This window comes from Rhinoderma darwinii, chromosome 4 (genome assembly GCF_050947455.1).
Source record: "Rhinoderma darwinii isolate aRhiDar2 chromosome 4, aRhiDar2.hap1, whole genome shotgun sequence".
Classification (NCBI taxonomy): domain Eukaryota; kingdom Metazoa; phylum Chordata; class Amphibia; order Anura; family Rhinodermatidae; genus Rhinoderma; species Rhinoderma darwinii.
In genome coordinates, this window is record NC_134690.1 from 94,843,606 (window position 1) to 94,855,722 (window position 12,117).

Below are 12,117 nucleotides of genomic sequence, written 5' to 3' on the forward strand. Positions count from 1 at the left end.
ATAGAAACTTGCTGGAAGATTTTACTGCCCGTAATGATTCTGTGCCAAACAATTAGCTTCTCTAAATGGGCCACATATATTAATATATTAAATAATTGTAAGTTTAATTGGTGTTGTGTGAAAGCAGTCTGACTGTCACCAGGCGGCAGAAAATGGTGCAAACAAGTCATGTGACTTGTATGATTTCTTGTTTCCGGGAGACAAGAACTGCTTGGGTAGTCTGGCAGAGTCTGGTCTCCTTATGAGGGGAGAGAATGAGTGCTTCGAACAGTGGTTACCAATTAATCTTGACATACAGGTAAGGTAACAAACTAAGATGCTCATAGATATTTTACAGTAAGTCTACACTGAAGTTTTGACCAAGGCTAGAGGTAGCATAGATAGAACATAAAAAATATGCTTACTGCTGTAATAGTCTAAAGGCGGGAGTAAAAATAGATAGGACCGACTGCATATTCCCTATTAACATCTGGTGTTTACCAAGGGTAAGCCGTGCTTGAGGTGTTTGGCAACCGCTACTCTATTCCCACCTCTGCAGAATTAAATAAATAATATATAGCAAGGAAAGGTTGGTAGTGGGTGAAAGATGGTGGTAGTGGGTGAAAGATCATTTCTATGTAACCTATAATTGTCTTCTTAGTCTGCTCTGTAGCTTTAGTATTCCGTTTTTTAGTGTTCCCGCACCGTATGCTAATGAGCATAAAAGAGTCATATCTTCATTCCTCAAGTCTTTCCGAGTTGACCCCGCCTCCTTACATTTGATTGACAGCTCCTCGCCTTCCCCAGCACACAATATTCCACGCTTATGCATTGATGTCCTCTTCTGGTGTGTGCGCACAAAGGAACATCAAATTATTACGATAGAAAGCGCAAAATGTTTGCAGACCGTTATTTACAGTCGGAGGAGGAGTTTAGGAGCGGGGATAACGGCAATGAACTTTTTATAGCAGCGGCCAGTGAGGGATAAGTAAAGTTCAATAGGTGAAATGCTGGTGGCACGTTCCCTTTAAAAGGAAGTTAAATACAAAATTATACTAATAGTGCACTAGCTTCATAAAGTCCCCTGCTTATACAAGTTAATACCTGAACTCATGGCTACAATATATTACATCTGAGCTCTCCCGCCCTATTCCCATTTATTGTATTTACTCATTGCTCTCTGTATATTTAAGAAAGCAGTAAAATAAGAGCAATTAATACAAATAAATGGGATTTGAAATGTTAAACAATAGGGCGATTTAATATAGGGGATATTCTCTCCCAATAGGCAATACATGCCTGCTCTTGCCGGTATTTTATTTAAGTAAAGAGATTAATTAATTGTTTTTGCCCTTCTATCTTTATCCCTTTCCTTGCTATATATAGTATGTTATTGGTGGTTTACATCAGGGCAAAATATAAGAACCCAAAGGAAAAAGCAAATGTTCAGCTATGGGGTTAGCAAATGTTCAGCTGTGGGGTTATCAACAATATACGGATCAATTTAATCTGTAGTTGCAAATATAGATCTGGTAAAAATATTTGATGCTTTTATATATCCATCTATTTTCTAGGGGATTATGACAAATATCTACGAGATCAGGATGAGCAGAAAATTGCAGTGCTGAAAGTTTTCTCCCATCCATACTATTTGGGGGAACATTATGACCATGACATTGCCCTTCTGTACCTACGTAGCCCAGCTATCTTCAGTGAATACACACGACCTATCTGCTTGCCTAGCCCTGGGCTTGGACGTCAACTAACTCAAGAAGGCGAGATAGGGCAAGTAAGTGGTTGGGGAGCCACACGATATAAAGGGCGTGCCAGTCGCTTCCTACTAAAGGTTCGATTACCTATTGTCAACCAAGACACTTGCATAGCTTCCACCGATACGGTGCTAACAGGGAACATGTTCTGTGCTGGATACAATATTGAGGCAAAGGACTCTTGTAAAGGGGACAGCGGAGGTCCATTTGCTGTGGTATATCGCAACACCTGGTACCTGGTAGGTGTGGTGAGCTGGGGAGAAGGATGTGCCCAAGAAGGAAAATATGGTGTGTACACAAGAGTATCTAATTATATCTCGTGGATAAAGGACACCATTATAGAAACAGATGGAATAGATGAGGCAGTTGTTAAAACATTATAAAGTGAACAGAATTTTTTTTACTATAATAAATACTGATTTATTGTAAAAGTTTGGACTAAAGAGAGACTGCATCTGACTGTATGTCTTAAGGGAGGAAAACTTGTCAGTACCACATTATTCATGGTGGTAACAGCATATATTTAGGAAATGGATGCCACCAAAGAATGACAATCAAAGCAGCTTAACACAATGTGAAAGCCTGGAATAATTTGGAATATGGGTTGAAGAATAAGATGCTTTCAAAGCTACCAATATGATAGGCCATAATTCACAGCCCAGTAGGGGTGTACTCCATGAAACCATATAACCAGCTTGAAGAGGTAATAAAGTAATAAACAATCGAGGCAGGGCAGGTTTTAGACAAAGTGTGGCCCTGGGAAAAGTTAAAAGTGTGGCCCCAAATGCTGAATTATTGTATCAATATTGCAGTCAATTCAGAAGGCGGTGTGCAGAGAACTGCATCGCTAATTTCTATCGTGTCCAAGAGGGTTGCAAGACCCAAAGCATATGTCCCCCTCTTACAGAAAAAACATGATATACATATACAGTTATTATATCATACCACTATACCATATGAAATATTACCTGCATACTGTTACTGAACACAACTCACTATTATAAGACCAATATTACCAATAATAACACAATATAAGGTCCAAATAATACCGCCACACTATAACCACTGAATGATACCCCCAGACTGTTACTGAATAATACTGCCACACCATAACAACATAGTGACTGAATAATACCCCCATACTGTTACTGAATAAAAACCACTATACAAATACCTATATTACTACCATATAGTGACCAAATAATGGTAGATGGCAGTTAATACACAGGAGCTCTGCAGACCATATAAGTGATAACACCACACTTATATCCAGGGACTCACTGGTGATGTTTTCTATGATTAGTCATTCACTTTCCCTTTTTTTCTCCTTCTAGCCCAGACCACTGTGATGACTTATTCCAGCCACTCTTCTTCTCTGCAGAATTTGACACACAGACATGATGGTTTCTAGCACGCTCCCCACCTATACCCCATCCTCTAAACAAACTCGTAATTCACAGTGTCCCAGATGGTAATATTGATCTCTGAGAGCTCGACACAATAAAAGTGCCCTATCAGTATCCATGCCCCCTTTTTGCCCCCACACCGTAATAATGCCCCCTTTACATAGTGCCACAGCATCCCCTGTAGTTAGTTCCACACACAGCCCCCTGTAGATTGCGGCACAGACAGCCCCCTGTAGATAGTGCCACACACAGCCCCCATTGTAGATAGTGCCACATAGCCCCCCTCCTGTAGATTGTACCATACAGCCCCCCCTTGTAGATGGTGCCACACAGCCACCCTTGTAGATGGTGCCACACAGATCCATCTTGTAGATAGTGCCACACAGCCCCCCTCTTGTAGATAGTACCACACAGCCGCACCTCTTGTAGATAGTGCCACACTGCCCCCCTGTAGATAGTCTCTCACAGCCCCCCCTTGTAGATGGTGCCACACAGCTCCAGAAACAAATTGAAAAAAATTTTACTTACCTAGCCTCATTCCCGCGACTTATGGAGCTGTTCCACAGGCTCCAGACGGGATCCTTGCGTAGGCCAGCGTGATCCAGTGGCATCATCACATCAGCCTTCGCAGGGATTCTGTCCTATCCTCTTGTAGGCTGCAGGCATAATGTAGCCTGTAGCCTAGTGAATGGCGGAGCAGGGAGCTGCTCCACCATAATATTCAATTGTATCTGCGTCCTGAGGACACAGATACAATTGAATGTGGCAGTCGCTAGCACTGGGGGCCCCTCCTGTGCTAGCGATGCCACTGGGCATGAGGGGGCCCGTGCTGCCCGGCCCATAAATATTATGTTCTAAGCGGCACAGGCCCCCTCACGTCATGGGCCCCATAGCAGTGGCAATGGCTGCTATAGTGGGCAGGGTGCCCTGAAAGGATGGGAGCCCTGGGCAATTGCCCAGTGTACCCCCGTAACGCTGGCCCTGAATCCAGGCAGTGTTTAATGGCTAGTTACAATTTTATGCAAATCTAATTTTTCTAAGGCTGGATTTACGCAGATGAAAGTTCTATCCGGAAGATAAGCGGTGAGCCACCATTGTCACCATTGCATTCGTTGTAACATTCTCATCTGTGAGAAGTGTTTGCACCCCTTGTGGGCGTTTCCATAATACCACCTGTTAGTATGACAGACTTTCTGTTCGCATCAGATCTGGGCTACTGTAAACCTTTGTGACAATAAACTCCCTGCCTTGCCAAAACTTGGCTTACATTGCGACAATGAAAAGATTCTTCATCCATATTTTTTAGGTTAGAGCAGAACAAAGACAATACAATATCTTGAAGCCTATGGAAATCAGACACCACCTTAGGGACAAAGGAAAATGGGTAATGAACAGGCCCGGACTGAACATCTGCCCAAGCCAGCAGGTTATATCAGCCTTTACAGAAGTCATATCAGCCCTGGTAATATCAGCCCCTGTATGTTAGTAAATTACATATATCATACATCAGCCGCTAGTGGGTCTGGGCCCTGCCTTTATAGTAATTTACTATACAAAGCCACTATAGAAGTCATATCAGATTCTCTATACTACAGAATAGGAGAGCTGACAGATCCTCTATACTACTCTACACAGAAGAGCTGACAGCCCCTATACTACACTACTCAGGAGAGCTGACAAATGCTATGTACTGCAGAACACAGGAGAGCTGACAAATCCTCTATACTACACCACACAGGAGAGCTGACAGATCCTCTATACTACACCACACAGGAGAGCTGACAGATCCTTTATACTACACCACACAGGAGAGCTGACAGATCCTTTATACTACACCACACTGGAGAGCTGACAAATCCTCTATACTACACCACAGAGGAGATCTGACATATCCTTTATACTGCACAACACAGGAGAGCTGACAGATCCTTTATACTACACCACACAGGAGAGCTGACAAATCTTCTATACTACACAAGACAGGAGAGCTGACAGGTCCTCTATACTACACCACATGAGGGAGCTGAGAGATCCTCTATACTACACCACACAGGAGACCTGACCAATCGTCTATACTAAACCCCTCAGGAGAGTGGACAGATCCTCTATACTACCTCACACAAGAGAGCTGACAAATTCTATGTACTACAGAACACAGGAGAGCTGACAGATCCTCTATACAACAATACAAAGGAGATGTGACATATTCTCTATACTACACCGCACAGAAGAGCTGACAGGTCCTCTATACTACTCTCCCACAGCAGAGCTGACAGGTCCTTTATACTATACTACACATGAGAGCTGACAGATCCTCTATACTACACCACACAGGACAGCTGACAGATCCTCTATACTACACCACACAGGAGAGCTGACAGATGATCTATACAACAATACAAAGGAGATGTGACATATTCTCTATACTACACCGCACAGAAGAGCTGACAGGTCCTCTATACTACTCTCCCACAGCAGAGCTGACAGGTCCTTTATATTATACTACACATGAGAGCTGACAGATCCTCTATACTACACCACACAGGACAGCTGACAGATCCTCTATACTACACCACACAGGAGAGCTGACAAATCCTCTATACTACACCACACAGGAGAGCTGACATATCCTTTATACTGCACAACACAGGAGAGCTGACAGATCCTTTATACTACACCACACAGGAGAGCTGACAAATCCTCTATACTACACCACACAGGAGAGCTGACATATCCTTTATACTGCACAACACAGGAGAGCTGACAGATCCTTTATACTACACCACACAGGAGAGCTGACAAATCTTCTATACTACACAAGACAGGAGAGCTGACAGGTCCTCTATACTACACCACATGAGGGAGCTGAGAGATCCTCTATACTACACCACACAGGAGACCTGACCAATCCTCTATACTAAACCCCTCAGGAGAGTGGACAGATCCTCTATACTACCTCACACAAGAGAGCTGACAAATTCTATGTACTACAGAACACAGGAGAGCTGACAGATCCTCTATACAACAATACAAAGGAGATGTGACATATTCTCTATACTACACCGCACAGAAGAGCTGACAGGTCCTCTATACTACTCTCCCACAGCAGAGCTGACAGGTCCTTTATACTATACTACACATGAGAGCTGACAGATCCTCTATACTACACCACACAGGACAGCTGACAGATCCTCTATACTACACCACACAGGAGAGCTGACAGATCCTCTATACTACACCACACAGGAGAGCTGACATATCCTTTATACTGCACAACACAGGAGAGCTGACAGATCCTTTATACTACACCACACAGGAGAGCTGACAAATCCTCTATACTACACCACACAGGAGAGCTGACATATCCTTTATACTGCACAACACAGGACAGCTGACAGATCCTTTATACTACACCACACAGGAGAGCTGACAAATCTTCTATACTACACAAGACAGGAGAGCTGACAGGTCCTCTATACTACACCACATGAGGGAGCTGAGAGATCCTCTATACTACACCACACTGGAGACCTGACCAATCCTCTATACTAAACCCCTCAGGAGAGTGGACAGATCCTCTATACTACATCACACAAGAGAGCGGACAGATTCTCCATACTACACCACACAAGAGAGCTGACAGATCCTTTATACTACACCACACAGGAGAGCTGACAGGTCCTTGATACTACACCTCACAGGAGAGCTGACAAATGCTCTTCAATGTACTACAGAATACAGGAGAGCTGGCAGGTGCTCTAAACTAAACCACACAGGAGAGCTGACAGATCATCTATACTACCTCACACAAGAGAGCTGACAAAGTCTATGTACTACAGAACACAGGAGAGCTGACAGATCCTCTATACAACAATACAAATGAGATGTGACATATTCTCTATACTACACTGCACAGAAGAGCCGACAGGTCCTCTATACTACTCTCCCACAGCAGAGGTGACAGGTCCTTTATACTATACTACACATGAGAGCTGACAGATCCTCTATACTACACCACACAGGAGAGCTGACAGATGCTCTGTAATACAGCACATAGGAGAGTTGACAGGTCCTCTTTACTATACCACACAGAAAAACTGACATCTTCTATACTACACCACACAGAAGAGCTAACAGGTCCTCTATACTATGCTTCCACAGGAGAGCTGACAAGTGCTTTATACTATACTACACAGGAGAGCTGACAGATCCTCTTTACTACACCACACATTAGATCTGACAGGTCCTCTTTACTACATCACACAGGAGAGCTGACAGTCCCTCTTTACTACACCACACAGGAGAACTGAGAGCTCCTCCATACTACACCACACAGGAGAACTGACAGTTCCTCTTTACTACACCACACAGGAGAACTGACAGTTCCTCTTTACTACACCACACAGGAGAGCTGACAGATCCTCTATACAACAGACAGGAGAGCTGACAGATCCTCTATACAACACACAGGAGAGCTGACAGCTTCTATATAGAACATCACACAAGATAGCGGATAGGTCCTCTTTACTATACCACACAGGAAAACAGACATATTCTCTATATTACACCCAGGGCCAGCCTTAGTATAGATGGCACCCCATGCAAAATTATCATTCGGTGCCCATATCCTTATTGCCACTAAATTGGTGATAACGAGACATTGGAAACGTGTGCCTCAACCTCATATTCAAGAGGTCATAGCACTGGTCAATATGACTTACATGTATGAACAAATGTTAGCAAACCAAAATTGGCAACATACCAAATTCTGAAATAATTGGAGTTGCTGGTACCAAAGCTCCTACTTTAAACACTGATCTTTCCTATACCGCTACATTACTATCATAGTGCACATCTTCGGTCCTTTTATGGGGTGCTAAGGATTATCATTTTGTGGATAATGTGTCACGGCTTGTTTTGTATACCGATTTTTTACTAAATTGCATTGTAGGTCCCGAATGTAAAGCTTGTGTCATTCCCAACGTCCCTGCCTCGAAAGAATGATGTATAGCACATTAGCTCTACAATGTTGTCACTTGTTTGACTGTTACTATTTTGTTTATTTCTCTGTTTTATTGTTCTTGTACAATGTATGATAGTTACAATTGGGGAAGCTTTCAATAAAAATGTATATTATATATATATATATATATATATATATATATATATATACACACACACACACACACACCGTGTTCCAAATTATTATGCACATTGGATTTAAGTGTCAAACATTTAATTATTAGTTTTTCAATTAAACTCATGGATGGTATTGTGTCCTAGGGCTCTTTGGATCATTGTAATCAATCTCAGACACCTGTGATAATTAGTTTGCCAGGTGTGCCCAATCAAAGGAAAACTACTTAAGATGGACCTTCTACATTATTTAAGCAGGCCACAGGTTTCAAGCAATATTGGAAAGAAAAAGGATCTCTCTGCTGCCGAAAAGCGTGAAATAGTGCAATACCTTGGACAAGGTATGAAAACATTGGATATTTCAAGAAAACTTAGGCGTTATCATCGTACTGTGAAAAGATTTGTGGCTGATTCAGAGCACAGACGGGTTCGTTCAGATAAAGGCATAATGAGGAAGGTTTCTGGCAGACAAATTAATAGGATTAGGAGAGCGGCTGCTAAAATGCCATTGCAAAGCAGCAAACCGGTATTTGAAGCCGCTGGTGCCTCTGGAGTCCCGCAAACCTCAAGGTGTAGGATCCTCCAGAGGTTTGCAAGTGTGCATAATGCTATTATTCGGCCACCCCTAAGCAGAAACGGTTGCAGTGGGCTCAGAAATACATGAAGACTAATTTTCAAACCGTGTTGTTTACTGATGAGTGCCGTGCAACCCTGGATGGTCCAGATAGGCTGCGACGTCAGCAAGGAGGTGGCAGAGTCATGTTTTGGGCTAGAATCATGGGGAAAAAGAGCTGCTAGGCCCCTTTAAGGTCCCTGACGGTGTGAAAATGACCTCTGCAAAGTATGTAGAGTTTATGACTGACCACTTTCTTCCGTGGTACAAAAAGAAGAAGCGTGCCTTCCGTAGCAAAATTATCTTCATGCAGGACAATGCACCATCTCATGCTGCAAAGAATACCTCTGTGTCATTGGCTGCTATAGGCATAAAAGGAGAAAAACTCATGGTGTGACCCCCATGTTCTCCTGACCTCAACCCTATTGAGAACCTTTGGAGCATCCTCAAGCAAAATATCTATGAGGGTGGGAGGAAGTTCACATCAAAACAGAAGCTCTGGGAGGCTATTCTGACATCCTGCAAATATATTCAAGCAGAAACTGTCCAAATACTCACAAATTCAATGGATGCAAGAATTGTGAAGGTGATATATTAAAGAAGGGGTCCTATGTTAACATGTAACTTGGCGTGCTAAGTTTTTTTTTATTGAAAGAGCTTTTGATTTCTGTAAATATGACCTCCTGATGATGCAAATTCAACAAATTACCATTTTAGTTCTCTTTACAACCTTTAAAATGTTTTGATCTCTGTTGTGCATAATAATTTTAAACAGTGCATTTTGAGTTTTTTACTTCTAAAAAAAAAAAACTGTTATCAGTAGGAGATTTGTTCAATAAAATTTGCATTATACTCCAACGGTTGATGGCTTGAAGATTATACTGACTGTCATTTGCATCGACTATTTAGGAAAATCAGCGAAAAATAATATTTGCATAATAATTTGGAACGCGGTGTATATATATATATATATATATATATATATATAAAAAATAATAATAACAACCAGATGCTTATTTAATAATGAATGGCATTCAGGGTTATAATTAATCTAGCAATGAATGACATAATTAAGCGAGAAAGGTTAAACTTTATAGACCTTTGTCTATTTTCAACCTATGTAACTGTCACATAGGGTTAGTGGACCCACTGGGCCATACCGCCTTGGCGGTATGACAGCTGGCCAACAGGGCGCAGGTTAAAGTCTATAGTTCGTATAGGGTACCTGTGGCAGTTTCGGACAGTAGCAAGGCAGGCTCGGCTGGGACTAGGCAGCAGGCAGACGTCAGGCGTGGTGAAGCAGGACAGGCGTGGTATACAGCACAGTACAGCACGACTCTGGCTCAACACGGCACGCGACCAGGATAGCACGGAATACAGGTAACAGGAACAGGAACACACTAGGAGACCATCGCATAGACAAACTTAAGGGTACGACAACAACGCTCAGGCATAGAAGCAAGGGGCTGAACCCCTCTTATAGTCCAGGGCACTCATGGGCTAATACTTCATTAAAGTCTGGTGTGCGCGCTGCCACTTTAAAGTGCAAGGAGGTGAGTGGAAGTGAGCGCTGGCGTCTCCTGAGGAGGAGACTGGGGCCAGCGCTCGCCGACCCATGGCTGCGGTCGTCAGGGGGAGAGTGAACCTGACGGCCCGCAGCCACGGACATGACAGTAACTATGTAACCTATTGGGAAATATATTAAGACAATATATTAAGACTGGTGTTTCAAACGCCGGTCTTAAACGAACTTACGTTGGTGGAAAATGTGTCAAATTTATTAAGGAGTTCACACCTCTTAATAAATTTCGGGCATCTTTGTCTCTCCGTACGACAGAAATACAAATCCACACTCGCAATGAGCAGATGTAATTTGCAGCATAATTTACGCCAGCTTCTGGAATAAAATTATTGTAAATCTGTCGTTCCGTAAGAGGCCCTGCCCTTTCCACTAAACCCACCCCCTTTGCACCACTTTTGTAAAATGGGAGAGAAGTAAAATGTCTAAAATTTTAGTGCAACTATGGCGTGTGCCAAAATGTATAACTTTTTTTACGCCAGAAAACTAGCATAAAACTTTTAATATATTCCCCCTATAGAGTACTGCCTTCAGACTCATTAAAGAAAACATCTCGGTGAGTAAATTTGAACTATTACTTCACTAAAGTACACCCACCGGTAATTCGATTTTTTTCAGCACCCCGTGCCAAATATACCATCACATGAGGAAAAAAAGGCAGCAAATAAGAGGGTGTTGTCATTTGTTTTGGAATATCAAATTACTGGTGAGTGTAATTATATTTTTTCCCTTCACCCATGACAGCACAAGGAGAGATAACAAAGGAAACATCTCTATGGAGGGACTACTATTTGCAAAACTTTTCTCCCAAAGGACGGCTCAGAGACAGACAACAAGTACAATCAGGGCAGTTTCTAGGGAATTTTGCCAACAGGGCGAACATCAAAAAAGCATCCCCCCCCCACCCACCCACCAAAATCAAATAATGCTTACAACATTAATAATAAGAGCAGAGCAAGCACCTGTGTATAAAATATAAAAATGTAATTACAGACAAAGCTCATATGCTCATATGCTCATATGCTGACAGGCACGCACCAAAACTAGGGGCAACCTACCAGTGACGTATATTTATATATATCAGGTTAGGCGTGCAAGTGCTAAAGCCCCGACCGAGTAATCAGTACATACACTGTACTTACTTTTCAGTAGGACAACATTTCGGTATTAAAATCATTTCTGAAATTGGGCTTATATAATATTCAAATTTTCTGAGAGACTACATTTTGGGTTTTTATTAACTGTTCGCCATAATATTCAACATTAAAATAAAAAAATGCTGGAAATAGATCTCTCTGTGTGTAAGGAATCTATATAATATATGAGTTTCACTTTTTGAATTGAATTACTGAAATAAAATAACTTTTTGATGATATTCTAATTAATTGAAAAGGACCTGTATATACTGCACCAGAACCAAGCTCAATACAAATATACAGCACCAGAACAAAGCTCAGTACATGTACACAGCACCAGAACAAAGGTCAGTACATATATACAGACCCAGAACAAAGCTCAGTACATATATACAGTACCAGCACAAATACAACTCAGTACAGGGATCATTTAAAAATTCAGTTTAACCCCTGACATATAGGTTTGTGCAACGTAGAACTACAGCTCCCAGTATGTCCC

The 12,117-nt window shown here is 42.1% G+C and overlaps 1 protein-coding gene across 1 annotated transcript in view; it reads left to right on the forward strand.

Moving 5' to 3' along the window:
* LOC142759327 (venom prothrombin activator porpharin-D-like) overlaps positions 1 to 11,855 on the forward strand; it is a 37,801-nt gene extending 25,946 nt beyond the window's left edge. Inside the window, exon 9 of the mRNA XM_075861397.1 lies at positions 1,554 to 11,855. Within this exon, the coding sequence (XP_075717512.1) occupies positions 1,554 to 2,131 (578 nt within the window). The 3' untranslated portion in view covers positions 2,132 to 11,855. The remainder of the gene's footprint in view (positions 1 to 1,553) is intronic.
* The last annotated feature ends 262 nt before the right edge of the window (positions 11,856 to 12,117 follow it).